Below are 26,444 nucleotides of genomic sequence, written 5' to 3'. Positions count from 1 at the left end.
CCATGCTGCAACGGGAGTGCAGGAGAAGAATATCTGTGCCAGGGGAAGATGCTGCACCAGGGACACTTGGGAAAGATCTGGTGGATCTGCTCTGCCCACTCCATTCCCAAACAGCTCCGACCTCTGGGTTTGCTGCCAGTGGGAGGCACGCACCCCCAAAAAAGCAGGGGAGTGCCAGGCCAATCTATGCTGTTTACTCCACACCCGGATTTGTGATGGGACAAGCAGAGCTTAGCCCCATCCCTGTGAAGTGCCGCTGTGCCTGGACTGAGAGATGCGTTTCACATGTCTGTCCCAGGCTGGCGGAGTGAGGGGCAGGGCATGTTATTTGGGCAGTGTTAGAATTTGTTTTGTGAGCGCAGATATGAGCTGGGTGAGGGACCAGGTGCGCCCAGCACCCTGAGTAATCCTTCCTAGGAGGGCATGTGAGGTAGGGCAGGAGGGCTCATACCTTAACCAGGATGTAGGAGCCTGTCTGTTTGTCAGACACCGGTACCTCCCTGCGCCACACGCTGTGGAGGCATTTCTTCCAGTCATTCCCTGGCACATCAAAACAGGTAGTGGCTGGAACGCCTGTCATCCCATCCATCCCACAGTGAAATGAACCAGGTTCTTTAACTTCATAAGGATAGCCCACTTGAGAAAGCCTGGGGACTAAGTTATATACCTAAACCGAACATATGAACTTCGTGTGAGAAAGATATGAAACACTCCTGGCCCAGCTTCGAGCCCTTTTGCCCCTGGCATCATCCCATAGTTTCTGCACCTCCTCAAGCACCGCAGTGATGTTCCTCTGCTGCCAGCCCCAGCCCCTCTGCCCCATCTCTCTTCTGCCCGAGAGCAGGGGACGCTTCCCATCAACCACACCCTATTTTCGAGGTTTTCACCCCAGGAGGCACTGCAGAGAAATTCTGTGGCTCATCCTCCCCATTCAGTGATGCACAATCTCCCCTGCAATGTCCCAAAGTCCCTGGGTGGTGGCAGAGGCTCACTGGGAGCTCCCAGACACCTGACATTCATCCTGCAGGGGCAAGGTCCCTACCAGCCTCCCCTAAAATGGGTGACAGCAGAAAGAAACTGCTGTCCCCATGCCCCAGCAGCCCAGGACCAGCCCAGCACTGAGGTTCCTCCAGACGCACCGTGATGGGGTTGAGTTTGCCCCTGGCACTGGAGGACTGCATGCGTTGATCCTTGGCGTAGATGGCACACAGTGACCCGGGGGCAGCCTGCAGCTTCAGGCGGAGCTGGGAGCCCACCAGAGCCCTCTGCTCTGAGAAGGACAGATTCACCTGGAGAGAGGGGAAGCCTTCGGGTTAGGGAAGAGGGGAGCTGGTCCCAGGAAGGACCTCTATGCCACAGTCTGACCCCAAACACTGGCAGAGCATGGGGAGTGAGGACTGTGATCAAAACCAGGAGATGGTTTGCAGCAGCAACAGCAATGGGAGAGGAAGGAAAACCCTCCCTGAAAGGAGAGTCTGGGACCAAGCAGTTGCAGGGGATGAGGAAAGGCTCTGGTGAAGAGCGAGGCTCAGTGCTCACATCTCCCCACCAAGCCTGGCAGCAACTGCCTTGACTTTGGCAGCTTCTGCTCACCTTGTTGGCGAAGCACTTCTCCACCTTGAGCTCGGTGCTGTCAGCCACCATCTCACTGTCGGGCAGCACCACGTAGACCAGCACCTTGGCCGTGGGTGCCAGCTTAGGGCCAATGGGCAGCTCCAGGGAGAAGGCGCCTCTCAGCCCTGGGCCATGGGAAAGGAGGGGAGATAAGGACCAGGCCCAGAGAGCAGAGCCCTGCACAGCCCGTCCATGCCTCGGGACCTACCAGCCTCTGCAGGCAGCTCTTTCCTGAGGACAGTGGCAATGGTCCCCTTGGCCAGGACCTGCAGAGGAGGAGATGGGAACAACAAAACCAATGCTGAGCAGGGAGCTGGCAGAAGCAGATGAGGGAGGGCATGGAGGATGCTCAGGGAGATGCTATTAGAGCTGCATCCTGCAGGAGGGATGTAAATGGTGCCCCAAGACCAGAGAGCTCCAGGCTCCATCCCTGAGTCCTGAACCCAAGAGTAGCTGCCCAGGGCTTAACCCCACACCCCCGTTAGCCTGATTCTCCTCCCCTGAGCTCTGCCCTTCAGGTAGTGTCCCATCTCTCCCCAGGTGAAGGCTCACCAGGAAGACCACATCCAGTTTCTGCAGCTCTATCCCCATGGCCGCCTCATCAAACAAATACTCCACTCTGAGCTGCTGGGGCTGGCCACAGGGCAACTTCTTTTCCACCCTGTGGATCTTCAGGAAACTTTTGCTGTCTGAAGGGAAGGGATACAGATAGCGAAGGACACTTCGGTAATTGAAATACTGCTCGCTTTCATGCTCCGAGACTGGACGGTCATCCTTGAGATCACCCTGAGAGGCGAAAATCAAGGCTCTTAATGGCAAAGATCAGCTCAGCAGCAGAGCACAGTAGGGGTAGAAAGCCACTCTGCAGCTGCGACTGCCATGCGCTTTGCTGTGACATCCCTGCAGGGACATGCCAAGAAAGACAATCCAGATGCACTCAGCACCCAAAATCAGAGCTGTGTCCCATCATGGGGCTTGTCCAAAGGACACTCAAAGGGGTCGCCAGTGGATGGCAAGAGGAGGCAGGCATGGCTAAGCAGCACGTGTGGGCAGATGGTAGGAACTAAAAAGCATCCCACAACTATCTGATCTTGTACCCAGATGGTGAAGGCTGAAAGGATCCTAAAATTCATCAGTGCAGTATGAAAACAGTAAAGCAGAGAGAAGGAATTAGAGGAAGAACTTGCAGAATGCATCAAAAGTGAGAGTAGCCCCTTTTCCCAGTGCAGGAGGAGCAGGAAGGGTGCCGGAGTCTGTAGAGTCTGACAGGCAATCAAGGTATTAAACAGGGCTAATAAAGACATGGAGCTCTTTACCATAGAATGCTGTGGGTGCAAAAAGACCAAACGGGGTCAAGTGGAGGCTGGAAGATTTTGTGTAAGAAAACTTCTCTGATCTCTACTAAATCCAGGGTGCCTGAGGGGTGTGGGACAAGGATCACTTACACGCATGGAGACCACATCACTCCAACGAGAGGTGTCCAGCTCAAAGGAGGCTCTCCCCGATCTGTCTGTGACCAGGGTTTTATTTTGCCTTTCTCCTCTTGCTTCAACCACAAGCAGGAACTCCTCCTCCTTCAGGGCAGAGCCATCGGCACCCTTCAGCAGCATCTGCACCAAGAGGGAAGGGGAGATGCCCCGGGCTGGGCTGCAGCCGTGTGGCAGAGGGCAGGGGTGGGATAACAGGGCTGGGGGTCAGAGGAAGCAGGACTGGGTGCAGCAGGGTGCAGGGGAGCTCTGCAAGTTGCAGGAACCCCTCCATTACCGTCCCAGTGCAGGACATCCCCGGCTTGTAGAATTTATCAATGTTTTCAAAGGTGATTGAGTCCGTTGCATGCTTAATCTTACAGCTTTTGGTCATGTTACGCCTCATCCCTGCAGAGAGGAGGGGGAGATGAGAGAGGCACTTAGCAATTTGTCCTGGTGATTCCCCCCAGGAAAGATGGCTCTGAGAGTCTCAAACACACACCATTACACATTTGCTCTGACTGTTGTCTTTGCAAGCGGCCATATGAAACAAAGTTGTCCCCTTGCAGGCAGTGGTTACGGGCAAGTTTGCACAGTGCAAAAATCACACTCGTTGGGCAACAGATGCAAAAAACAATCCTTGGGTGTGATGGGAGCTGCAGTGTGAGCAGGACCTCACTCAACCAAGATCTGTGTGCTACCAAAATACCAAGCTCTACCCCAAACTTCCCCTCTTAATGGCTGCAAGAAAATAGAAAAGGCCCCTCACCCCTGCACTGTGCTGAAATTGGGCTTTTGTACTTGACCCTAAGGATGTGTCTAACAAGGCCTCCTTGGCAGATAGCAACTATTTATAACTAAATTCAAAGTCAGAAAGACCCAATAGCAAAAATAATTTCCCTGGTAGCTCTCCAGGCACTAATCACACTAACTAGTCTCAGGGAGGCAGAGAGTGGGGAAGGAGAGGTAGATGATGGAGGGATATCTGGGGGTGGGATGTTGTAAGGGGAAGAAACTCCTGATCAACCTTCAGGACCTAAAGGATTGCTCCAGCAGTCAGGAGTAGAGCACAAATTACACCAAAGCAAGTAAGGGCACAGAGCAGCTGATGGTTGTGGATGGGAAGGACAGAGATCCTGGAGACACCCGAGCAGAGCAGTTGTGCCACATCCTCTAGGTGCCACCACATCAGGACATCACCGGCTGGCTGCCAGCAAAGCTGCGCTCACCGGTCCCATCCTCCAGCATCGTTGCGGAGGCAGAGAGCCATATCTCATAGTCGAAGCTGGTGGTCATGGTGAAGGAAGACACTGGCACCTCAGAGGAGAAGCAGCCGTTCCTCCCCGTCTGAAGGAGACAGTCACCCACATTAGCAGCAGCCCTGTGGCCGGGCCCTTGAGTGTCATCTGCTGTCATCCTCGGGCTCCCAGCTGCCACTCGCCCCGCTGCCAATACCTCCCTCCATTCTGTCCTGCAACCCTTGGATCCTGCAAACTTGTCCCCCCTCGGCTGATACGACGCTCTGCCATGCAGCTGCCTGTCCCGTTCCTGCCCATCCTGGCCCAAGGACCACCCCAAGAGCCTCTGCTCAGCTCCTCTCCCCTCTTTGGGATGACTCTAGGTTTTCAGCACTTTCACATCAGAACATCAATGCCCAAATGATGCACCCAGCCACCATCAGCCCAAGCACCCACAGATGGGGAAACATTTCTGGGACCACAACCTATGTGCCTTCTCGTTCTCTTCCTGCCCTCACCTGGCCCCTAAACTCAGCACAGATCCTCGTAGATCTCTTCGGGTAAAAATAATTTTGGGACTGGCACAGCTTGACCTCAGCCCTTCCCCGGAAAGTTTTCCCAGATGGGTACCTGTCAGGAGGGAGCAGGAAAGGGAGTAGATGGGGAGGCTGCTGGGGAAGCATCACCTCAGGAGCAGTCAGCCTTGGTGCTGGGGCTGCTCTCCAACTCACCGCCCACAGACATCCAGTGGGATCTTCTCATCCTTCACCGTCAAGACACAAGGCAGCTGGATCAGCACCTCAAAGTGGGGCAGCCCTGGGGGGACACCAGCAGGGAATGGCACTGTGACCATTTCTTCCTTCAGGAGTTTCTTGCCATCCCATGCGATGGCTCCCAAACACCCCGTGGGGAGCCCAGCCTTCGTCCCCACACACCATATTCCTTCACGCTGAAGAAGTGCCTGTTCCCCTCCACCTTGATGTTGTACATGCCCAGGGCTGGCTCTGCACCCAGCGAGAAGGACAGGTCCACGATGCCCTGTTGCGGGTTCACCTCTTGCCACTGCCCCACGGGGTACCCACTGGGGTCCTGCACACAGGGACACGCAGAGTCAGCCCTCGCTCACGGGTCTGAAGATGGGATGCGTGGTGGTGCTGGTGGCTTGACAACCTCAAGGACTCAAGTCACCCTGCATCTCCCCGCAAGAAGCAGAGGTTTTGCCCTGCCATCACACTCAGAACGGCCCTGAGGGCATCACCTCTCCAGAAGGAAAATTTCCCCTTGGGGTCTCTATTAGCTGAGCTCCAGCCTGGCTACAGCAGCCAGAGCCTGCAGGAGGATGCTCCAGCGTGGACTGGGAGCTCAGGGGTTCTCCAGTTTGGGTCAAAGTGTCTGTGGCAATAGTCACTGCTGTCTTCATCTGTGTAACCTGTCCCTTAGCACCATCGTCCCAGAGGACCCCATGTCTTGCAGACAGACAGCAAGCTGGCCCTGACTGGGCTGGCAATGTGGACGAGGAACCCAAGCCCTTCTCCCTGCTCCTTATAACTCAGCACCTGCAGCAGGGATGTCCCTGTCCCTGCTTCTTATCCCCAACATCACACATGTGCTGGGGCCCTTTGTTCCTCTTGAGGGAGCTGACAGGCCGGCACAGGGTGACGACTCACCTGCACAGTCACCAAGGGAAGCTGCAAAGAAAGAGAGAGGAAGCATTCAGCATGATCAAAGCACAGAGGGCTGAGCTTGGAGCTGAGCCAGGGGCTGTGCCTCTTGGATCTGCCTTGGCCCCTACAGAGCTGGTAGCTGGGCTGGGGGCTCAGCAGGGCTCAGAGCTGCTGTCATTGCTCGGCTCCCAGAGCCATTGTGCTGCCTTTTCCAAGCAGCAGGACTTGAGCAGCGAGGCTGCATTGTGCGAACAGCGATAGCTGTGCAATTGGGCCTGTCAGCACCGTGTAACGTCAGGAGGCTAACACCAGCAGGTGTTGTGATGGTGTATAAAAGCTACACACGAGAGAAGACAGGCAAAGGGATGGTGCAAAGGGAATAATTCATCTGCAGCAGTGCCAAAAGCAGGGGGCTGCACCCTGGGCACTCAGGCTGGGAGTGCTGGGAAGAGCTGTGTCCCATCCCCCCCACCCCACCGTCCCTTCGGTGTTTGGGGGATTCCCTCCCTCACCCGTCTCCTCCACGCTCATAGTGACACTGAAGGCTGTGCCACTGCTGCCAAGACCGATCGTCTTGGGTGCAGGGGGATCCTATTGCCTCTGCGCCCATCCTGTGCCCTGACCCCGTCTTACCTGCCTGTTGCTGGGAATGAAGTTTTGATCAAAACGGACAATTCGAAACTTCACTGGAGAGAGCAAAGGCAGGAGCAGAGTGAGCACTAGGGCCTGGGACCCCAACCTGGGGATCCCAAGAGCCTGTGAGCTCTTCCAGCAGCTCCTGCCCCTCACCAGTTTCTCCAGGCTTGTAGACATCCTTGTCTGTCTGCACCAAGGTCCCCAGCTCCAGGGTTTTTACCAGTACTTTCTTCTGCTCAGAGACCTCCAGGGAACCTCCTTGGATGGAGACGTGAAGATGCGCAACCTCATAGACCTCTTCAGGAGGGCTAGAAACCTGTCCCGGAGAAACAGCAGAAAGGTTGCAAAGCCTTTGTGTTGGATGCCAGTGAGACATCATACCAGTACCCCATCGCCACCATCCCATTGCCCCATGAAGTCACCAGGGGACTGGTATACATGGGCAGATGATGCAGATAAAGCCCACAAGGTCTCTGTACATTCCCCCATGTCTCCCCACTCTTCAGCTCACTCATTGCCCATCCAGAATGGACCCCATGTCCCCTCCCAGTTCCACCAGCCCGGCTCTGGCAGTGGGTAGGGGATGGATACCCCTTCCTGAGGTCTTTAGCCCTGCCATGGGGCCATGACTCACGTTGGAGAAGCGGGGCCAGTTCAGCTGGAGGATATCGCTGTCCTGCTCTTCCAGGGTGATGTTGGGAACGCTGTGGCTGCTTGCCAGGTGGAGGGTCACCCGCACGGGCTCATCCAGGTCCATGAGGTGGACGTGCACTTTGCCCGTGTATGGGTAGTAGAACACGGAGGGGAAGAGCACCATGTAGTGTCTGGGGAGGGGATACCTCAGCAGTAGAGGAGACCAGGGACCCCCCACCAAATCCCAGTGCTCCCCTCCACTCCAGACTCTCAAGGCAGAGGGTACTTGGGGTTTTTTTCCAGCCCTGGATGCTCTCTGCAGGGCTATGCCACCCAGCCTTCCCCCCATCCACCCAGGGAGACTGGCCAGTGCACAGACCAGAGCAGAGCCCCCTTTGCCTAAGCACCTTGGGAAAGAACCGAGGGGTTGATCTTCAGAGGGAGGGAAGGCTCTGCTCACCCACCAGCTTGTGTGTGAGGTTGCACCTGCACCAAAGCAGCTTGGAGACACCAAGCCCAGGTGCAAAGTCCTCCATGGGGACAACCCACCACCCCGAGCACTTCCACCCTGACCAGCGACCACAGTCACAGCAAGGATTGTCACACCACTGAGACAAACCATCATCCCACCAGGCATGGACAGGCAGACATGGAGAGGGCTTACGGCTTTGCAGATGCTCCAGCTGTGAGGTGTAGGATGCAAAGCAGCAGGCAGGGCAGGACAGCTGCAGACCCCATGCTTGAAGAACCAGTGGAAGCAAGGTGGTCCCAGGACTCCCGTGCTGTTTTCTTCCTCTCCTCAAATTTTCACCCCCGCTCTGGCAGCAAGCAAAAGCCAGCAAGGTCTCTGCTGGGGCCCAGCCATCCAGCTAGGAAAATGTTTAACTACCAGACCTAGACTTTGCTGGGTTCAAGGCTCTAGGCAGCCAAACCACACCCATGGTGGTGGGCACATGGTGGGACGGCTGAGCCAGCTCAGAGCTGACAGACTAAGCCACACATAGGGAGCCCTGGCAGGAAGGAAGGGAATAAAGGGGATTTCTGAGAAATGAGATCCTCCATGTGCATACTCCTCTTGACCATCTCCACGGGACTGTTCCTGATCTGCTGAGTTGCTACTCATGGGAAGCCTCTTTTCTCTTGCTAATATCTTTGCCTAGTGGTATCTGTCTGAGTGGACAATTGTCATGGTTTTGTAGAATTTCCTGTTTAACAAGCCAGCCACTCCCAAGGGCAGGAACACCCCCCTTGCCCTATCGATATTTGCAGCCCGATTCCCCCCCCTGCTGCCAGCCCCCCCTCACATTTTCACACTGCATGGTCTCGGTGGTTGCAAACTATCACATAGGGCTCCTTGTTGTTCAGATGCTCAGAGCCCCGCACCTGCATCTTGATGCCATAGAACAGTTTGAGGGGCAGGATTGCAGCACGCAGGAGCCTAGGGCAGAGGAACACATGTGGGGAGCAGATTGACACAGAGGGGGCTGCTGGATTTTTTCCAGTCCTTCACAGTCACTCAGGGAGCAAGGTGCAAGATAGGCCAGGCTAGATCTGGTCTATGTGAGGAAATAGTGTGTCCCGAGGTGGCTCTGTGTTCAGTCTCAGTGATGCTTTGCTTTTCTAAGCACATTTGTAGCCTGCGTAGCTCAGAACTAACCTTGTAACCATCCCTGAGGTGAGACCAGCTGCTGTCTCCGTAGTGGAAAGTCTGCATGCAACCACTGCTAAGGAGCAGCAGCACAAGCTGGCGGGAGAAAAAACCAAACAAACAGGCTTTTTGATGTCCAGAGATGATGGGAAAGCAAGAAGAGAAGGGATGGGATGTCTGCCTGCAGCCAAGGTGCAAATCATCCCATCCCAAAGAGAACAACTGCCTCTGGCCAGGTGAGCCCTTCTGGTGACAGTGGTCCCATGTTAGTGCCAGGGTGCGGACTCCGGTAGCACCGTGACTCCCAGGGAGAGCAAGAAGGGGTGATGGTGGTGGGGACCTGCTGGGTGAGGGACAGTTGGTCTGATGGGGGGGGAAAGAGCTCTTGGGAACTGGGGGGGTTTAGCCTGGAGAAGAGGAGTCTGAGGGGAGACCTCATCGCCCTCTACAACTCCCTGAAACAAGGGTGCAGAGAGGTGGGGATGAATCTCTTGAACCAAGGAACAAGAGATAGGATGAGAGGGAATGGCCTCGAGCTGCACCAGGGCAGGGTTAGACTGGCTCTTAGGAAGTATTTCTTTGCAGAAGGGGTTGTTGGGCGTTGGAATGGGCTGCCCAGGGCAGGGGGGGAGTCCCCATCCCTGGAGGGGTGTAAGAGTCGGGTTGACCCAGCACTGAGGGATCTGGTGGAGTTGTTCCTCAACAACTGTAACCTCAGTGTGAGGTTAATGATTGGACTGGATGATCTTCAAGGTCTTTTCCAACCTGGATGATTCTGTGATTCTGTTGGTGCTGTTGCAGGGCCCTGGGGAGGGGAGAGGCCAGACCTGGTGCCCCAGAGCTCCCTGGAGGTGTGGGGGGCGATGCACTGGGGTGTCCCTGTGAAGCCACCACTTGGCTCCTCAGCTGAGGTCAAGTACCTGCGGCAGGGGCTTGCAGAGCAGCAAGTCTGTGCCCGGGGGTCTGCGTCGGCCCCTTGGCCGTGGCTCCATTGGGTCTTGGTGGGGTGGGAGTCGTGCTGCAGGGAGAAGTGGCCAAGTCCTGAGCAAGCCGGGCTGTGCTGGGTGCCAGCGACCCTCTGAGCATCTCTGGGCCACGTCCTGGCTTCATGGAGAGTTGGGGCCGGGGCCAGGGCCAGGGTGGGAGCAGAGACGATCAGCCATCCTGGTCCTCGGTGATGGAGGGAGTTGGGGCGAGCGGAGGGGACGAGCTGCCAGGCTTCAGGCTGTGCTAGAAGTTTTCCTGCTTGTAATGGTTTAGCCTCTGCCGGGGTCTGAGACCACGTGGCCGCTGCCCCTCCCCCACAAAGGGAGTGAAATACAAAGCCCCAAGACTGAAATAAGGAGAGGTTTAATACAACAATGCAATAGCAACACATCAAACAACAGCAATAACAATAACAGTAATAGTGATAGCAATGAACAGAGCAAAATAGCTACCAAATACAGCAGTTTGAAGCACGATGTACAAAACCATGAGTGCACCGCGCTCCCGCGCCAGGAAAAATGTGACCTGCCAGGATATGACGTCTGCATGGTATCTGAATAACCTGGCTAGAGCTCTCCCCCCACTGCTGGGGAAACTTAACCCTATCCTGGTTAAACCAGGACACTGCTCCTGACTGTCAGCCTCTTCAAAATCAAATATGGAGGTTCTGTGAGAGGAGAGTCGCTCTGCCCCCCCAGCCACACTCGGCTGCCCCTGTCCTTCCAGCTGAACTCCATCCCTCGGAGCTCAGTCTCATCCCTGTGTGACCCCAAACCCAGAGAAGGGAGCTCTGCAGGGGTCAGAGGAGGGGAGCCAGGCCTCATGGGGGTCTGAGCCCCCTCAAAGAGGCACAGCTCCTCTCTGCACCCCAGCACCTTGATGCAGGGTCCTCCCTGACCTCCAGCCTCCCCCCCAAACTCTGGCCAGCCAGTCCCCATGGATCCCTGGGGCTCCTGGCAGGGCTCCTCCATCCCCACTGACTGCCGTCCATCCCCTGAGGCCAGGGGCTCAGCACAGCCCAGGTTAGCCCTTCAGGGTCAGTGGGTGCCCGTCAGGGTCCCGATGTTGGGGTGACCCCTCTGCCCTCTCAGGCTCGGACCATACCTGAGCTGCAAGGTGCACTGTAGGCAGCATCCATGCGGTCACCTGCAACGGGAGGGATGGTGACCAATGCGCTCAGGGTGAGCTGGTCCCATTAATGAGCCAAAGCTCATCAGTGTGAACTGAAAGCTCAGCCTGCCCCTCCCTGCCCCACAAGCCATCAGGGTGGCAAGGGGTGGCAGCAGGGCCAGACACCCCGGGGACACGTCCCTGGCAAGGCTCACCCGTCTCGTAGTAGTCGTAGAGTGTCACGGTGGCCGGCTGGAGGTTCCTCACTGGGAAATCCTGCGTGGCGGCGAAGGCAAAGGTCTCCTCCTCCTTTGTCAGCTGTGGAGACGGCTCAAGGGTGAGGTGCAACCATCTGTGATGGGGAGGGATCCCCACGCCCCAGCACACGGGGCCCTGCTCCTTTCCCTGCGCCCCATCTCACCTGGTCCAGGTAAATGGTCACCTGGTCGGGCTGCACCTCCACCTTCTTCACCAGCTTCTGCCTCTTCAGCTGGAGGGACACAGCTCAGGATGAGCAATGCCTGCTTGGTGGGTGCCCCAGCTGGGGCCAACACCCGGGGTCGGTGCCCCCGTGGGGCAGAGGGGGTCCCAGGGGCAGTGGGGGCTTCTCACCTCCACCATGGAGCTCTTGTCCAGGTTGTAGCCAGAAGGCAGCTTGGCCTCGATGACAACCATGTTGGTGGCGGGATGCTCTCCAGTGTACCTGCAAGGGCAGAGCCCCAGGGTGGTGTTGGGGGTCTGCCCTCCCTCCTTGGCTGCTCCCAGCCCCTCTAAACACAGGGGGCAGCCCCAGCCCCTACTGTGCCCGGAGGAGGAGGCGGAAGCGGGTGCTGGCATCCCCCGTGCACTCCCTGGGCTCTGTCTCCACGCAGAGGTCGAACGTCCCCATGCTCGGAGGGGGCGGCACGTTATAGCGCAGGGTCACCTGGGGTGACACAGGAGGGTTAGGGCCACTGAGCAGGCATGGCACGAGGATGGGGACCCCGGGCTATACCCACCTGAACCAGGGCACAGCCCTGCCCACGGGCTCGCACCCCGTACGTCCCCGGCAGCTCGTGCAGAGCCGCCCGCTGCAGCACCAGCCTGTTGCTGTTGTGCAGCACAAAATCCTGTGCGGTGCCCGTCGGCGATGTCACTGTCACCGTGAAGTCCCCATTGTTGCCATATGTCAGGGTGGCGTATTTGGCCAGGGCTTGCAGGGCCACCACGGTGTCCTGGGAGTGGAGGAAGCACGGAGCCAGGGTCACCCCTAACTGCAGATACAGGGAGGGGAGGCTTTGGAGCAGACCCCTGGACCCTGGTGCCGGTACCTGTGTGGAGGCGAAGCCCCCGTAGGGGTTTTGCTACCTGCTGAGCCAGCGGACGATGTGGGAAGCAGTTCCCAGGTCAGCAGAGGACAATTGGGGCTGGGAGAGGTAGGCCAGGAGAACGTAGGTGGTCATCTCCACCTCCACTGGTGCCCCAAGGCCATTCTGCCACCCCAGGATGTGGGCATGCGTCAGTGCCCCGACAGGCATCCCAGGGACTGTTCAATGTGACAAGGAGCTCGGGGCCATTGGCACACCGAGTCCTTCGGGACCCAGGACAGGATGCAGTGGGGGCAATGAGCAGCATGGCCAAGGGGAGATAAATTCAGGAGTGGAGGGGACCTGCCTCTCCTGCGGGGCTGCTGAGGGGAAACATTTTATGGAGGATTTGTCATTCAGTGCTGCTCGTCACTTCAGAGCAGAAGCCAGAGTGAGTTGTCCCCCAGCCCCTCCTGAACAGGCACCACCGACCCCACATTGTGCTGTTTCTTCTGCTGCCTTGTTGCCCATGCAATGAATGCTCTCTCTGGTTTGGTCTCAGATTTTTATTTAGGAAAGCAAAGTGAAGGTATGACCCCTATTACACATCATTAAGGCAGACAGGAGTGCTGAGCCCCTAACACAAAGTGCGTTTTGGGACACAGGGCTGGCTTTGGTCAGGGGTGGTGGGAAAGAGCCTGAAGAAAGGGAGCTTTCTTGCAAGAAAAACATTTTGCTACTCCTACTTCCCTTACCCCATTTGCATTTTTTTCATTTCTCAGCCTGGCTGAGCAGGGACAGGGACAGGGCTGCACTCAGGGCAGCCCTGAGCATCCTCTCCATGCCCAGCCATCAGGCATATGCTGATCTCCCAAGGCTTTTTGTCAGCACAGGGTCGGCTCGCCCACCCCGGTCCCCTCTCCGAGGGATTGCACTGGCATCAGCTCAAGGGAAACCATGACTCCACGGTGGGCAGCAAAGCGGTTGCTCCCCGGGCAGCCCCCAGCCCCCACGGGCTGGCAGGTCTGCTGGGGAGTGGGGCTGGGTTTCGGTGTCCTTGTCTCAACCATGTTGCTGCAGGCTCCTGCTGGGTCAGATGAAGTGGACGAAGGGATGGGAAAATGCTGCCAGGCCTCGAGACTGTGGCTGTCTGGTGGGGTACGACGGGGTCAGGAGCAGAGGGATAGCCAGGAAGCTGCAATTTTCCTTCACATGGGTCTTGGACGCTTTAAAACCAGGAATACAGAACGTATGAGATGGGGGTCAGAGACAGCCTGCCCTTCTCCATTCCAGAAATGCCTCCCCCTCTCTGACAAATGCCCCCCTTGGAACCTGTCCCGACCAGCAGCCCGTTGTCTCTAATGGGCCAGAAGAGCTCAGGGCCACCCGGGCCAAGCCGGGCTGTCCTTGGAGCTGCCCCGTGCACAGTGTCGTGAGGGGAGCAAACTGAACATCACACAGCCAGCGGCCTCAAATCTACCAATATCACCCCAAAAGTGAAGGGAAGGCACCATCCCACTGGTGGTACCTAAGCACGGACACAGACTCTCCCCTTGCTGCAGGTGCTGGTGCTCTCTCCGCACCTTGCAGCACCCACAGGCACTGTCCAGCCTGGCCGAGGGATGGGGAGATGCTCTGCCCCGCTCCAGGGGTAACTGCTTTGTGTTCAGCTCTGCTCCTGCCTTGCTCTGCTCACCTGCACCATCAGGAGTTTTGTCTCAGTGTCCACATGACCCTGGGCTGGCACCACAGGCATCTCAGTGCCGCAGAGCTCCTCAGAGCGCAGGGCATTGGCGATGACGGTGACATTCACCTTCCCTGCAGAGGCAGATGGGGGATGTTATTGTGACACTGCCTCAGGGGCTGGCTCTCGCTCAGAGCCATTCTGGGGAGATGGGGAAGGAGGAGGTTGCAATGGGATGGGGAAATGGAGGGAAGAATCTGGAGAGTGGGGAAGGAAAAGGAAAAAGGGGAGAGGTAAGTGGGAGGGGGAGGAAAGGATCAGAAAAGCAGTGACAAACAAGAGGTTTGCAAGGAGTCTCACTGCTGGACTCTCCTCCTCTCTCCTCAGCCCTTCGCCATCCCCTCTGTACCCAGGCTGGTGGCTCGCACGCCCCACCGGAACGTCCTCGCTTCGTCTGCACAGATACAACTTCCGTACAGCTCATCCGCGCTCGGCGACACCTCCAGCTCCACTGACTCCACCAACGTCACCTGAACCTGCCAGACCACAGCCACGGCTCCATCAGCCCCTGCCAGACCCCAGCCCCAGGGCCCCCTCCCCAGCCCCACTCACCCGCAGGCACTGCCGCAGGTAGTTGAAGACGGTGGCCACAAGGGTGAAGGCTTCGTGGTGGACCACGGCGTAGGGCAGCGCCAGCTCCACGAAGAAGGGCTTGAAGGCCGTGAGGGCGGTGGCAGGGGCCAGTCCCAAGCCCAACGGGGACATGCAGAACATCCCGGTTTCCCACCTGGTGATGGCATCAGGCACCATCACTGCCACCTCTGCAGACCCCGCCTCCCTGCGGGTTGGTAGAAGAGGGATAGACCTTTCAGGCTAAGTCTGATGAGCAGACCCAGCACAAAGAGCAACTCAAACCCCTTTCTCTATGTCCTGGGGAGCATCAGTGGCCATCACATGCTTGGAGATGGACAGAGGAACCATCAGTGCCTTATCTCTTACGGCATCCCCTGCCTACAGGACAGACTGCCCCCCTCTCTCCCAGGTCAGTGCTGAGGTCCAAGGAAAGGGACTGGATATGTCTCAGTGTCACTCCTGGATACGTGGACAGAACCGGAGGTCTGGGATCTGCACACAGAGGTGAAGCTGATGCAATAAGGGCAGTTCCCTGGCTCAAGGTCTGCTAGGGCTCCTTACTCACCGCACAGGCACCAGCTCCCATAGCCATGTCTCCAAGAAATCCATCTGCATCCCTGCATCCTGCCTGACACCCACCTGCTCATCCTCCTCCAGTCCTGCTCCTGCAAACAGAGGCACAACTTGAATGTGCTGCCAGAGAGGATGGAAAGAGGCGGGATGTCCCCGCCTGTCCTTCTGCAGCCAGCATGGAGGCTGTTACAAGTTCTCTCCACTCACCTTGGGGGTATAAAAGACTACCGTGGCTTTCTAACAGGTTGTTTGGTGGACACCCCAGCTGAGTGTTGGTGACAATTTTCAAACCTGCATCCTGACACATGACACATGAGAGGGAATAACACCACGCTGAAGCCCAGAGATAGCAAAATGCCTTTCAATCCCTCTCTGAAGCAAGTAATCGACAGGCACTTAAAGCCCCATGACAGACCAGAGCTCCCCAAGATGAGGATCCCCCACCATGCTGCAACGGGAGTGCAGGAGAAGAATATCTGTGCCAGGGGAAGATGCTGCACCAGGGACACTTGGGAAAGATCTGGTGGATCTGCTCTGCCCACTCCATTCCCAAACAGCTCCGACCTCTGGGTTTGCTGCCAGTGGGAGACACGCACCCCCAAAAACGCAGGGGAGTGCCAGGCCAATCTATGCTGTTTACTCCACACCCGGATTTGTGATGGGTCAAGCAGAGCTTAGCCCCATCCCTGTGAAATGCCGCTGTGCCTGGACTGAGAGATGCGTTTCACATGTCTGTCCCAGGCTGGCGGAGTGAGGGGCAGGGCATGTTATTTGGGCAGTGTTAGAACTTGTTTTGTGAGCACAGACATGAGTTGGGTGAGGGACCAGGTGCCCCCAGCACCCTGAGTAATCCTTCCTAGGAGGGCGTGTGAGGTAGGGCAGGAGGGCTCATACCTCAACCAGGATGTAGGAGCCTGTCTGTTTGTCAGACACCGGTACCTCCCTGCGCCACACACTGTGGAGGCATTTCTTCCAGTCATTCCCTGGCACATCAAAACAGGTAGTGGCTGGAGCATTTTGTCGTCTCCCATCGTGGGACGCATTCATCCCACAGTGAAATGAATCAGGTTCTTTAACTTCATAAGGATAGCCGACTTCAGAAAGCCTGGGGAGTAAGTTATAGACCTAAACCAAACACGTGAAGTTCGTGTGAGAAAGCTATGAAATGCTCCTGGCCCAGCTTTGAGCCCTTTTGCCCCTGGCATCACCCCATAGTTTCTGCACCTCCTCAAGCACCGCAGTGATGTTCCTCTGTGCCAGCCCCAGTCCTTCTGCCCCATCTCTCTTCTGCCCGAGAGCAGGGGATACTTCCCATCAATCACACCCTGTTTTCAAGATTTCCAACCCAGGAGGCACCGCAGAGAAATTCTGTGGCTCATCCTCCCCATTCAGTGATGCACAATCTCCCCTGCAATGTCCCAAAGTCCCTGGGTGGTGGCAGAGGTTCACTGGGGGCTCCCAGACACCCACATTCATCCTGCAGGGGCAAGGTCCCTACCAGCCTCCCCTAAAATGGGTGACAGCAGAAACTGCTGTCCCCATGCCCCACCAGCCCAGGACCAGCCCAGCACTGAAGTTCCTCCAGACGCACCGCGATGGGGTTGAGTTTGCGCCTGGCACTGGAGGACTGCATGCGTTGATCCTTGGCGTAGATGGCACACAGTGACCCGGGGGCAGCCTGCAGCTTCAGGCGGAGCTGAGAGCCCACCAGAGCCCTCTGCTCTGAGAAGGACAGATTCACCTGGAGAGAGGGGAAGCCTTTGGGTTAGGGGAGAGGGGAGCTGGTCCCAGGAAGGACCTCTATGCCACAGTCTGACCCCAAACACTGGCAGAGCATGGGGAGTGAGGACTGTGATCAAAACCAGGAGATGGTTTGCAGCAGCAACAGCAATGGGAGAGGAAGGAAAACCCTCCCTGAAAGGAGAGTCTGGGACCAGGCAGTTGCAGGGGATGAGGAAAGGCTCTGGTGAAGAGCGAGGCTCAGTGACCACATCTCCCCACCAAGATGGCAGCAACTGCCTTGACTTTGGCAGCTTCTGCTCACCTTGTTGGCGAAGCACTTCTCCACCTTGAGCTCGGTGCTGTCAGCCACCATCTCACTGTCGGGCAGCACCACGTAGCCCAGCACCTTGGCTGTGGGTGCCAGCTTAGGGCCAATGGGCAGCTCCAGGGAGAAGGAGCCTCTCAGCCCTGGGCCATGGGAAAGGAGGGGAGATAAGGACCAGGCCCAGAGAGCAGAGCCCTGCACAGCCCGTCCATGCCTCGGGACCTACCAGCCTCTGCAGGCAGCTCTTTCCTGAGGACAGTGGCAATGGTCCCCTTGGCCAGGACCTGCAGAGGAGGAGATGGGAACAACAAAACCGATGCTGAGCAGGGAGCTGGCAGAATCAGATGAGGGAGGGCATTGAGGATGCTCAGGGAGATGCTATTAGAGCCGCATCCTGCAGGAGGGATGTAAATGGTGCCCCGAGACCGGAGAGCTCCAGGCTCCATCCCTGAGTCCTGAACCCAAGAGTAGCTGCCCAGGGCTTAACCCCACAACCCCGTTAGCCTGATTCTCCTCCCCTGAGCTCTGCCCTTCAGGCAGTGTCCCATCTCTGCCCAGGTGAAGGCTCACCAGGAAGACCACATCCAGTTTCTGCAGCTCTATCCCCATGGCCGCCTCATCAAACAAATACTCCACTCTGAGCTGCTGGGGCTGGCCACAGGGCAACTTCTTTTCCACCCTGTGGATCTTCAGGAAACTTTTGCTGTTCGAAGGGAAGGGATACAGATAGCGAAGGTCACTTCGGTAATTGAAATACTGCTTGCTTTCATGATCCGAGACTGGACGGTCATCCTTGAGCTCACCCTGAGAAGTGAAAATCAAGGCTCTTAATGGCAAAGATCAGCTCAGCAGCAGAGCACAGTAGGGGTAGAAAGCCACTCTGCAGCTGCGACTGCCATGCGCTTTGCTGTGACATCCCTGCAGGGACATGCCAAGAAAGACAATCCAGATGCACTCAGCACCCAAAAACAGAGCTGTGTCCCATCATGGGGCTTGTCCAAAGGACACTCAAAGGGGTCGCCAGTGGATGGCAAGAGGAGGCAGGCATGGCTAAGCAGCACGTGTGGGCAGATGGTAGGAACTAAAAAGCATCCCACAACTATCTGATCTTGTGCCCAGATGGTGAAGGCTGAAAGGATCCTAAAATTCATCAGTGGAGTATGAAAACAGTAAGGCATAGAGAAGGAATTAGAGGAAGAACTTGCAGAATGCATCAAAAGTGAGAGTAGCCCCTTTTCCCAGTGCAGGAGGAGCAGGAAGGGTGCCGGGGTCTGTAGAGTCTGACAGGCAATCAAGGTATTAAACAGGGCTAATAAAGACATGGAGCTCTTTACCATAGGATGCTGTGGGTGCAAAAAGAAAAAACGGGGTCAAGGGGGGGCTGGAAGATCTTGTGTAAGAAAACTTCTGTGATTTTTACTAAATCCAGGATGCCTGAGGGGTGTGGGACAAGGATCACTTACGCGCATGAAGAGCAGGTCACTCCAACGAGAGGTGTCCAGCTCAAAGGAGGCTCTCCCCGATCTGTCTGTGACCAGGGTTTTATTTTGCCTTTCTCCTCTTGCTTCAACCACAAGCAGGAACTCCTCCTCCTTCAGGGCAGAGCCATCGGCTCCCTTCAGCAGCATCTGCACCAGGAGGGAAGGGGAGATGCCCCGGACTGGGCTGCAGTCGTGTGGCAGAGGGCAGGGGTGGGATAACAGGGCTGGGGGTCAGAGGGAGCGGAACTGGGTACAGCAGGGTGCAGGGACCCCCCCATTACCATCCCAGTGCAAGGAATCCCCGGCTTGTAGAATTTATCAAGGTTTTCAAAGGTGATTGAGGCCGTTTCATACTCGATCATACAGCTTTTGGTCACATTACGCCTCATCCCTGTGGAGAGGAGGGGGAGATGAGAGAGACACTTAGCAATTTGTCCTGGTGATTCCCCCCAGGAAAGATGGCTCAGAGAGTCTCAAACACACACCATGACATTTTTTGTCCCCATTGTTGTCTTTGCACATGGCCATATGAAACAAAGTTGTCCTCTTGTGGGCAGTGGTTACGGGCAAGTTTGCACAGTGCAAAAATCACACTCGTTGGGCAACAAACGCAAAAAACAATCCTTGGGTGTGATGGGAGCTGCAGTGTGAGCAGGACCTCACTCAGCCAAGATCTGTGGTCTACCAAAACACCAAGCTCTACCCCAAACTTCCCCTCTTAATGGCTGCAAGCAAATAGAAAAGGCCCCTCACCCCTGCACTGTGCTGAAATTGGGCTTTTGTACTTGACCCTAAGGATGTGTCTAACAAGGCCTCCTTGGCAGATAGCAACTATTTATAACTAAATTCAAAGTCAGAAAGACCCAAATAGCAAAAATAATTTCCCTGGTAGCTCTCCAGGCACTAATCATACTAACTAGTCTCAGGAAGGCAGAGAGTGGGGAAGGAGAGGTAGATGATGGAGGGATATCTGGCGGTGGGATGTTGTAAGGGGAAGAAACTCCTGATCAGCCTTCAGGACCTAAAGGATTGCTCCAGCAGTCAGGAGTAGAGCACAAATTACACCAAAGCAAGTAAGGGCACAGAGCAGCTGATGGTTGTGGATGGGAAGGACAGAGATCCTGGAGACACCCGAGCAGAGCAGTTGTGCCACATCCTCTAGGTGCCACCACGTCAGGACATCACCGGCTGGCTGCCAGCACAGCTGCACTCACCGGTCCCATCCTCCAGCATCGTTGCGGAGGCAGAGAGCCATCTCTCATAGTCGAAGCTGGTGGTCATGTTGAAGGAAGACACTGGCACCTCAGTGGAGAAGCAGCCGTTCCTCCCCGTCTGAAGGAGAGAGTCACCCACATTAGCAGCAGCCCTGTGGCCGGGCCCTTGAGTGTCATCTGCTGTCATCCTGGGGCACCCAGCTGCCACTCGCCCCGCTGCCGATGCCTCCCTCCATCCTGTCCTGCAGCCCTTGGATCCTGCAAACTTGTCCCCCCTTGGCTGATATGACGCTCTGCCATGCAGCTGGCTGTCCTGTTCCTGCCTATCCTGGCCCAAGGACCACCCCAAGAGCCTCTGCTCAGCTCCTCTCCCCTCTTTGGGATGACTCTAGGTTTTCAGCACTTTCACATCAGAACTGGATCATTTGGCAATGCCCAAATGATGCACCCAGCCACCATCAGCCCAAGCACCCACAGATGGGGAAACATTTCTGGGACCACAAACTACGTGCCTTCTCGTTCTCCTCCTGTCCTCACCTGGCCCCTAAACTCAGCACAGATCCTCGTAGATCTCTTCGGGTAAAAATATTTTTGGGACTGGCACAGCTTGACCTCAGCCCTTCCCCGGAAAGGTTTCCCAGACGGGTACCTGTCAGGAGGGAGCAGGAAAGGGAGTAGATGGGGAGGCTGCTGGGGGAGCATCACCTCAGGAGCAGTCAGCCTTGGTGCTGGGGCTGCTCTCCAACTCACCGCCCACAGACATCCAGTGGGATCTTCTCATCCTTCACCGTCAAGACACAAGGCAGCTGGATCAGCACCTCAAAGTGGGGCAGCCCTGGGGGGACACCAGCAGGGAATGGCACTGTGACCATTTCTTCCTTCAGGAGTTTCTTGCCATCCCATGCGATGGCTCCCAAACACCCCGTGGGGAGCCCAGCCTTCGTCCCCACACACCATATTCCTTCACGCTGAAGGAGTGCCTGTTCCTCTCCACCTCGATGTCGTACATGCCCAGGGCTGGCTCTGCACCCAGCGAGAAGGACAGGTCCACGATGCCCTGTTGCGGGCTCACCTCTTGCCACTGCGCCACGGGGTACCCACTGGGGTCCTGCACACAGGGACACGCAGAGTCAGCCCTCGCTCGCGGGTCTGAAGATGGGGTGCGTGGTGGTGCTGGTGGCTTGACAACCTCAAGGACTCAAGTCACCCTGCATCTCCCCGCAAGAAGCAGAGGTTTTGCCCTGCCATCACACTCAGAACGGCCCTGAGGGCATCACCTCTCCAGAAGGAAAATTTCCCCTTGTGGTCTCTATTAGCTGAGCTCCAGCCTGGCTACAGCAGCCAGAGCCTGCAGGAGGATGCTCCAGCGTGGACTGGGAGCTCAGGGGTTCTCCAGTTTGGGTCAAAGTGTCTGTGGCAATAGTCACTGCTGTCTTCATCTGTGTAACCTGTCCCTTAGCACCATCGTCCCAGAGGACCCCATGTCTTGCAGACAGACAGCAAGCTGGCCCTGACTGGGCTGGCAATGTGGACGAGGAACCCAAGCCCTTCTCCCTGCTCCTTATAACTCAGCACCTGCAGCGGGGATGTCCCTGTCCCTGCTTCTCATCCCCAACATCACACATGTGCTGGGGCCCTTTGTTCCTCTTGAGGGAGCTGACAGGCTGGCACAGGGTGACGACTCACCTTCACAGTCACCAAGGGAAGCTGCAAAGAAAGAGAGAGGAAGCATTCAGCATGATCAAAGCACAGAGGGCTGAGCTTGGAGCTGAGCCAGGGGCTGTGCCTCTTGGATCTGCCTTGGCCCCTACAGAGCTGGTAGCTGGGCTGGGGGCTCAGCAGGGCTCAGAGCTGCTGTCATTGCTCGGCTCCCAGAGCCATTGTGCTGCCTTTTCCAAGCAGCAGGACGCGAGCAGCGAGGCTGCATTGTGCGAACAGCGATAGCTGTGCAATTGGGCCTGTCAGCACCGTGTAACGTCAGGAGGCTAACACCAGCAGGTGTTGTGATGGTGTATAAAAGCTACACACGAGAGAAGACAGGCAAAGGGATGGTGCAAAGGGAATAATTCATCTGCAGCAGTGCCAAAAGCAGGGGGCTGCACCCTGGGCACTCAGGCTGGGAGTGCTGGGAAGAGCTGTGTCCCATCCCCCCCACCCCACCGTCCCTTCGGTGTTTGGGGGATTCCCTCCCTCACCCGTCTCCTCCACGCTCATAGTGACACTGAAGGCTGTGCCACTGCTGCCAAGACCGATCGTCTTGGGTGCAGGGGGATCCTATTGCCTCTGCGCCCATCCTGTGCCCTGACCCCGTCTTACCTGCCTGTTGCTGGGAATGAAGTTTTGATCAAAACGGACAATTCGAAACTTCACTGGAGAGAGCAAAGGCAGGAGCAGAGTGAGCACTAGGGCCTGGGACCCCAACCTGGGGATCCCAAGAGCCTGTGAGCTCTTCCAGCAGCTCCTGCCCCTCACCAGTTTCTCCAGGCTTGTAGACATCCTTGTCTGTCTGCACCAAGGTCCCCAGCTCCAGGGTTTTTACCAGTACTTTCTTCTGCTCAGAGACCTCCAGGGAACCTCCTTGGATGGAGACGTGAAGATGCGCAACCTCATAGACCTCTTCAGGAGGGCTAGAAACCTGTCCCGGAGAAACAGCAGAAAGGTTGCAAAGCCTTTGTGTTGGATGCCAGTGAGACATCATACCAGTACCCCATCGCCACCATCCCATTGCCCCATGAAGTCACCAGGGGACTGGTATACATGGGCAGATGATGCAGATAAAGCCCACAAGGTCTCTGTACATTCCCCCATGTCTCCCCACTCTTCAGCTCACTCATTGCCCATCCAGAATGGACCCCATGTCCCCTCCCAGTTCCACCAGCCCGGCTCTGGCAGTGGGTAGGGGATGGATACCCCTTCCTGAGGTCTTTAGCCCTGCCATGGGGCCATGACTCACGTTGGAGAAGCGGGGCCAGTTCAGCTGGAGGATATCGCTGTCCTGCTCTTCCAGGGTGATGTTGGGAACGCTGTGGCTGCTTGCCAGGTGGAGGGTCACCCGCACGGGCTCATCCAGGTCCATGAGGTGGACGTGCACTTTGCCCGTGTATGGGTAGTAGAACACGGAGGGGAAGAGCACCATGTAGTGTCTGGGGAGGGGATACCTCAGCAGTAGAGGAGACCAGGGACCCCCCACCAAATCCCAGTGCTCCCCTCCACTCCAGACTCTCAAGGCAGAGGGTACTTGGGGTTTTTTTCCAGCCCTGGATGCTCTCTGCAGGGCTATGCCACCCAGCCTTCCCCCCATCCACCCAGGGAGACTGGCCAGTGCACAGACCAGAGCAGAGCCCCCTTTGCCTAAGCACCTTGGGAAAGAACCGAGGGGTTGATCTTCAGAGGGAGGGAAGGCTCTGCTCACCCACCAGCTTGTGTGTGAGGTTGCACCTGCACCAAAGCAGCTTGGAGACACCAAGCCCAGGTGCAAAGTCCTCCATGGGGACAACCCACCACCCCAAGCACTTCCACCCTGACCAGCGACCACAGTCACAGCAAGGATTGTCACACCACTGAGACAAACCATCATCCCACCAGGCATGGACAGGCAGACATGGAGAGGGCTTACGGCTTTGCAGATGCTCCAGCTGTGAGGTGTAGGATGCAAAGCAGCAGGCAGGGCAGGACAGCTGCAGACCCCATGCTTGAAGAACCAGTGGAAGCAAGGTGGTCCCAGGACTCCCGTGCTGTTTTCTTCCTCTCCTCAAATTTTCACCCCCGCTCTGGCAGCAAGCAAAAGCCAGCAAGGTCTCTGCTGGGGCCCAGCCATCCAGCTAGGACAATGTTTAACTACCAGACCTAGACTTTGCTGGGTTCAAGGCTCTAGGCAGCCAAACCACACCCATGGTGGTGGGCACATGGTGGGACGGCTGAGCCAGCTCAGAGCTGACAGACTAAGCCACACATAGGGAGCCCTGGCAGGAAGGAAGGGAATAAAGGGGATTTCTGAGAAATGAGATCCTCCATGTGCATACTCCTCTTGACCATCTCCACGGGACTGTTCCTGATCTGCTGAGTTGCTACTCATGGGAAGCCTCTTTTCTCTTGCTAATATCTTTGCCTAGTGGTATCTGTCTGAGTGGACAATTGTCATGGTTTTGTAGAATTTCCTGTTTAACAAGCCAGCCACTCCCAAGGGCAGGAACACCCCCCTTGCCCTATCGATATTTGCAGCCCGATTCCCCCCCCTGCTGCCAGCCCCCCCTCACATTTTCACACTGCATGGTCTCGGTGGTTGCAAACTATCACATAGGGCTCCTTGTTGTTCAGATGCTCAGAGCCCCGCACCTGCATCTTGATGCCATAGAACAGTTTGAGGGGCAGGATTGCAGCACGCAGGAGCCTAGGGCAGAGGAACACATGTGGGGAGCAGATTGACACAGAGGGGGCTGCTGGATTTTTTCCAGTCCTTCACAGTCACTCAGGGAGCAAGGTGCAAGATAGGCCAGGCTAGATCTGGTCTATGTGAGGAAATAGTGTGTCCCGAGGTGGCTCTGTGTTCAGTCTCAGTGATGCTTTGCTTTTCTAAGCACATTTGTAGCCTGCGTAGCTCAGAACTAACCTTGTAACCATCCCTGAGGTGAGACCAGCTGCTGTCTCCGTAGTGGAAAGTCTGCATGCAACCACTGCTAAGGAGCAGCAGCACAAGCTGGCGGGAGAAAAAACCAAACAAACAGGCTTTTTGATGTCCAGAGATGATGGGAAAGCAAGAAGAGAAGGGATGGGATGTCTGCCTGCAGCCAAGGTGCAAATCATCCCATCCCAAAGAGAACAACTGCCTCTGGCCAGGTGAGCCCTTCTGGTGACAGTGGTCCCATGTTAGTGCCAGGGTGCGGACTCCGGTAGCACCGTGACTCCCAGGGAGAGCAAGAAGGGGTGATGGTGGTGGGGACCTGCTGGGTGAGGGACAGTTGGTCTGATGGGGGGGGGAAGAGCTCTTGGGAACTGGGGGGGTTTAGCCTGGAGAAGAGGAGTCTGAGGGGAGACCTCATCGCCCTCTACAACTCCCTGAAACAAGGGTGCAGAGAGGTGGGGATGAATCACTTGAACCAAGGAACAAGCAATAGGATGAGAGGGAATGGCCTCAAGCTGTAACAGGGCAGGGTCAGACTGGCTCTTAGGAAGTATTTCTTTGCAGAAGGGGTTGTTGGGCGTTGGAATGGGCTGCCCAGGGCAGGGGGGGAGTCCCCATCCCTGGAGGGGTGTAAGAGTCGGGTTGACCCAGCACTGAGGGATCTGGTGGAGTTGTTCCTCAACAACTGTAACCTCAGTGTGAGGTTAATGATTGGACTGGATGATCTTCAAGGTCTTTTCCAACCTGGATGATTCTGTGATTCTGTTGGTGCTGTTGCAGGGCCCTGGGGAGGGGAGAGGCCAGACCTGGTGCCCCAGAGCTCCCTGGAGGTGTGGGGGGCGATGCACTGGGGTGTCCCTGTGAAGCCACCACTTGGCTCCTCAGCTGAGGGCAAGTACCTGCGGCAGGGGCTTGCAGAGCAGCAAGTCTGTGCCCGGGGGTCTGCGTCGGCCCCTTGGCCGTGGCTCCATTGGGTCTTGGTGGGGTGGGAGTCGTGCTGCAGGGAGAAGTGGCCAAGTCCTGAGCAAGCCAGGCTGTACTGGGTGCCAGCGACCCTCTGAGCATCTCTGGGCCACGTCCTGGCTTCATGGAGAGTTGGGGCCGGGGCCAGGGCCAGGGTGGGAGCAGAGACGATCAGCCATCCTGGTCCTCGGTGATGGAGGGAGTTGGGGCGAGCGGAGGGGACGAGCTGCCAGGCTTCAGGCTGTGCTAGAAGTTTTCCTGCTTGTAATGGTTTAGCCTCTGCCGGGGTCTGAGACCACGCGGCCGCTGCCCCTCCCCCACAAAGGGAGTGAAATACAAAGCCCCAAGACTGAAATAAGGAGAGGTTTAATACAACAATGCAATAGCAACACATCAAACAACAGCAATAACAATAACAGTAATAGTGATAGCAATGAACAGAGCAAAATAGCTACCAAATACAGCAGTTTGAAGCACGATGTACAAAACCATGAGTGCACCGCGCTCCCGCGCCAGGAAAAATGTGACCTGCCAGGATGTGACATCCGCATGGTATCTGAATAACCCGGCTAGAGCTCTCCCCCCACTGCTGGGGAAACTTAACCCTATCCTGGTTAAACCAGGACACTGCTCCTGACTGTCAGCCTCTTCAAAATCAAATATGGAGGTTCTGTGAGAGGAGAGTCGCTCTGCCCCCCCAGCCACACTCGGCTGCCCCTGTCCTTCCAGCTGAACTCCATCCCTCGGAGCTCAGTCTCATCCCTGTGTGACCCCAAACCCAGAGAAGGGAGCTCTGCAGGGGTCAGAGGAGGGGAGCCAGGCCTCATGGGGGTCTGAGCCCCCTCAAAGAGGCACAGCTCCTCTCTGCACCCCAGCACCTGGACGCCAGGTCCTCCCTGACCTCCAGCCTCCCCCCCAAACTCTGGCCAGCCAGTCCCCATGGATC

General features: G+C 56.6%; 2 protein-coding genes across 2 annotated transcripts; both read right to left on the bottom strand.

The window, feature by feature from the left end:
- Positions 1 to 1,016: 1,016 nt before the first annotated feature.
- Positions 1,017 to 7,999, bottom strand: LOC141934309 (alpha-2-macroglobulin-like protein 1). The gene is made up of 15 exons (XM_074849667.1): positions 7,916 to 7,999; positions 7,253 to 7,442; positions 6,772 to 6,934; positions 6,616 to 6,668; positions 6,460 to 6,555; positions 5,986 to 6,006; positions 5,254 to 5,407; positions 5,050 to 5,134; positions 4,837 to 4,948; positions 4,310 to 4,697; positions 3,379 to 3,488; positions 3,060 to 3,224; positions 2,167 to 2,400; positions 1,594 to 1,791; positions 1,017 to 1,289 (listed from the first exon to the last, which is right to left on the bottom strand). The coding sequence occupies exons 1-15, from the start codon at positions 7,987 to 7,989 to the stop codon at positions 1,017 to 1,019; spliced, it is 2,316 nt and encodes a 771-aa protein (XP_074705768.1). The 5' UTR covers positions 7,990 to 7,999.
- A 162-nt stretch (positions 8,000 to 8,161) lies between these two features.
- On the bottom strand, positions 8,162 to 23,670 carry LOC141934308 (alpha-2-macroglobulin-like protein 1). The gene is given in 36 exon segments (XM_074849666.1): positions 8,162 to 8,407; positions 8,635 to 8,689; positions 8,909 to 8,995; positions 9,727 to 10,172; positions 10,522 to 10,676; positions 10,991 to 11,032; positions 11,212 to 11,314; positions 11,418 to 11,486; positions 11,609 to 11,699; positions 11,797 to 11,921; positions 11,995 to 12,210; positions 12,307 to 12,468; positions 13,191 to 13,432; positions 13,532 to 13,640; positions 13,979 to 14,100; positions 14,376 to 14,502; positions 14,579 to 14,804; positions 15,165 to 15,264; positions 15,380 to 15,463; positions 15,588 to 15,747; positions 16,067 to 16,297; positions 16,722 to 16,913; positions 17,217 to 17,362; positions 17,446 to 17,503; positions 17,790 to 18,023; positions 18,683 to 18,847; positions 18,982 to 19,091; positions 19,915 to 20,032; positions 20,452 to 20,563; positions 20,665 to 20,749; positions 20,869 to 21,022; positions 21,601 to 21,621; positions 22,231 to 22,283; positions 22,387 to 22,549; positions 22,868 to 23,057; positions 23,531 to 23,670. Coding segments are annotated over 36 exon segments (5,073 nt in total). The 5' UTR covers positions 23,605 to 23,670.
- Between the last annotated feature and the right edge of the window lie 2,774 nt (positions 23,671 to 26,444).

Source organism: Strix aluco, chromosome 24 (assembly GCF_031877795.1).
Source record: "Strix aluco isolate bStrAlu1 chromosome 24, bStrAlu1.hap1, whole genome shotgun sequence".
NCBI lineage: Eukaryota > Metazoa > Chordata > Aves > Strigiformes > Strigidae > Strix > Strix aluco.
This window is presented reverse-complemented; position numbering and strand designations above follow the sequence as displayed.

Coding starts and splice junctions, on each gene's coding strand:
- LOC141934309 (XM_074849667.1), bottom strand. CDS start 7,989: ATGGGGTCTGCAGCTGTCCTGCCCTGCCTGCTGCTTTGCATCCTACAC. Junction 6,935..7,252: donor ACTGGCCCCGCTTCTCCAAC/GTGAGTCATGGC, acceptor TCTCCGGGACAG/GTTTCTAGCCCTCCTGAAGA. Junction 6,669..6,771: donor CTACAAGCCTGGAGAAACTG/GTGAGGGGCAGG, acceptor TGCTCTCTCCAG/TGAAGTTTCGAATTGTCCGT.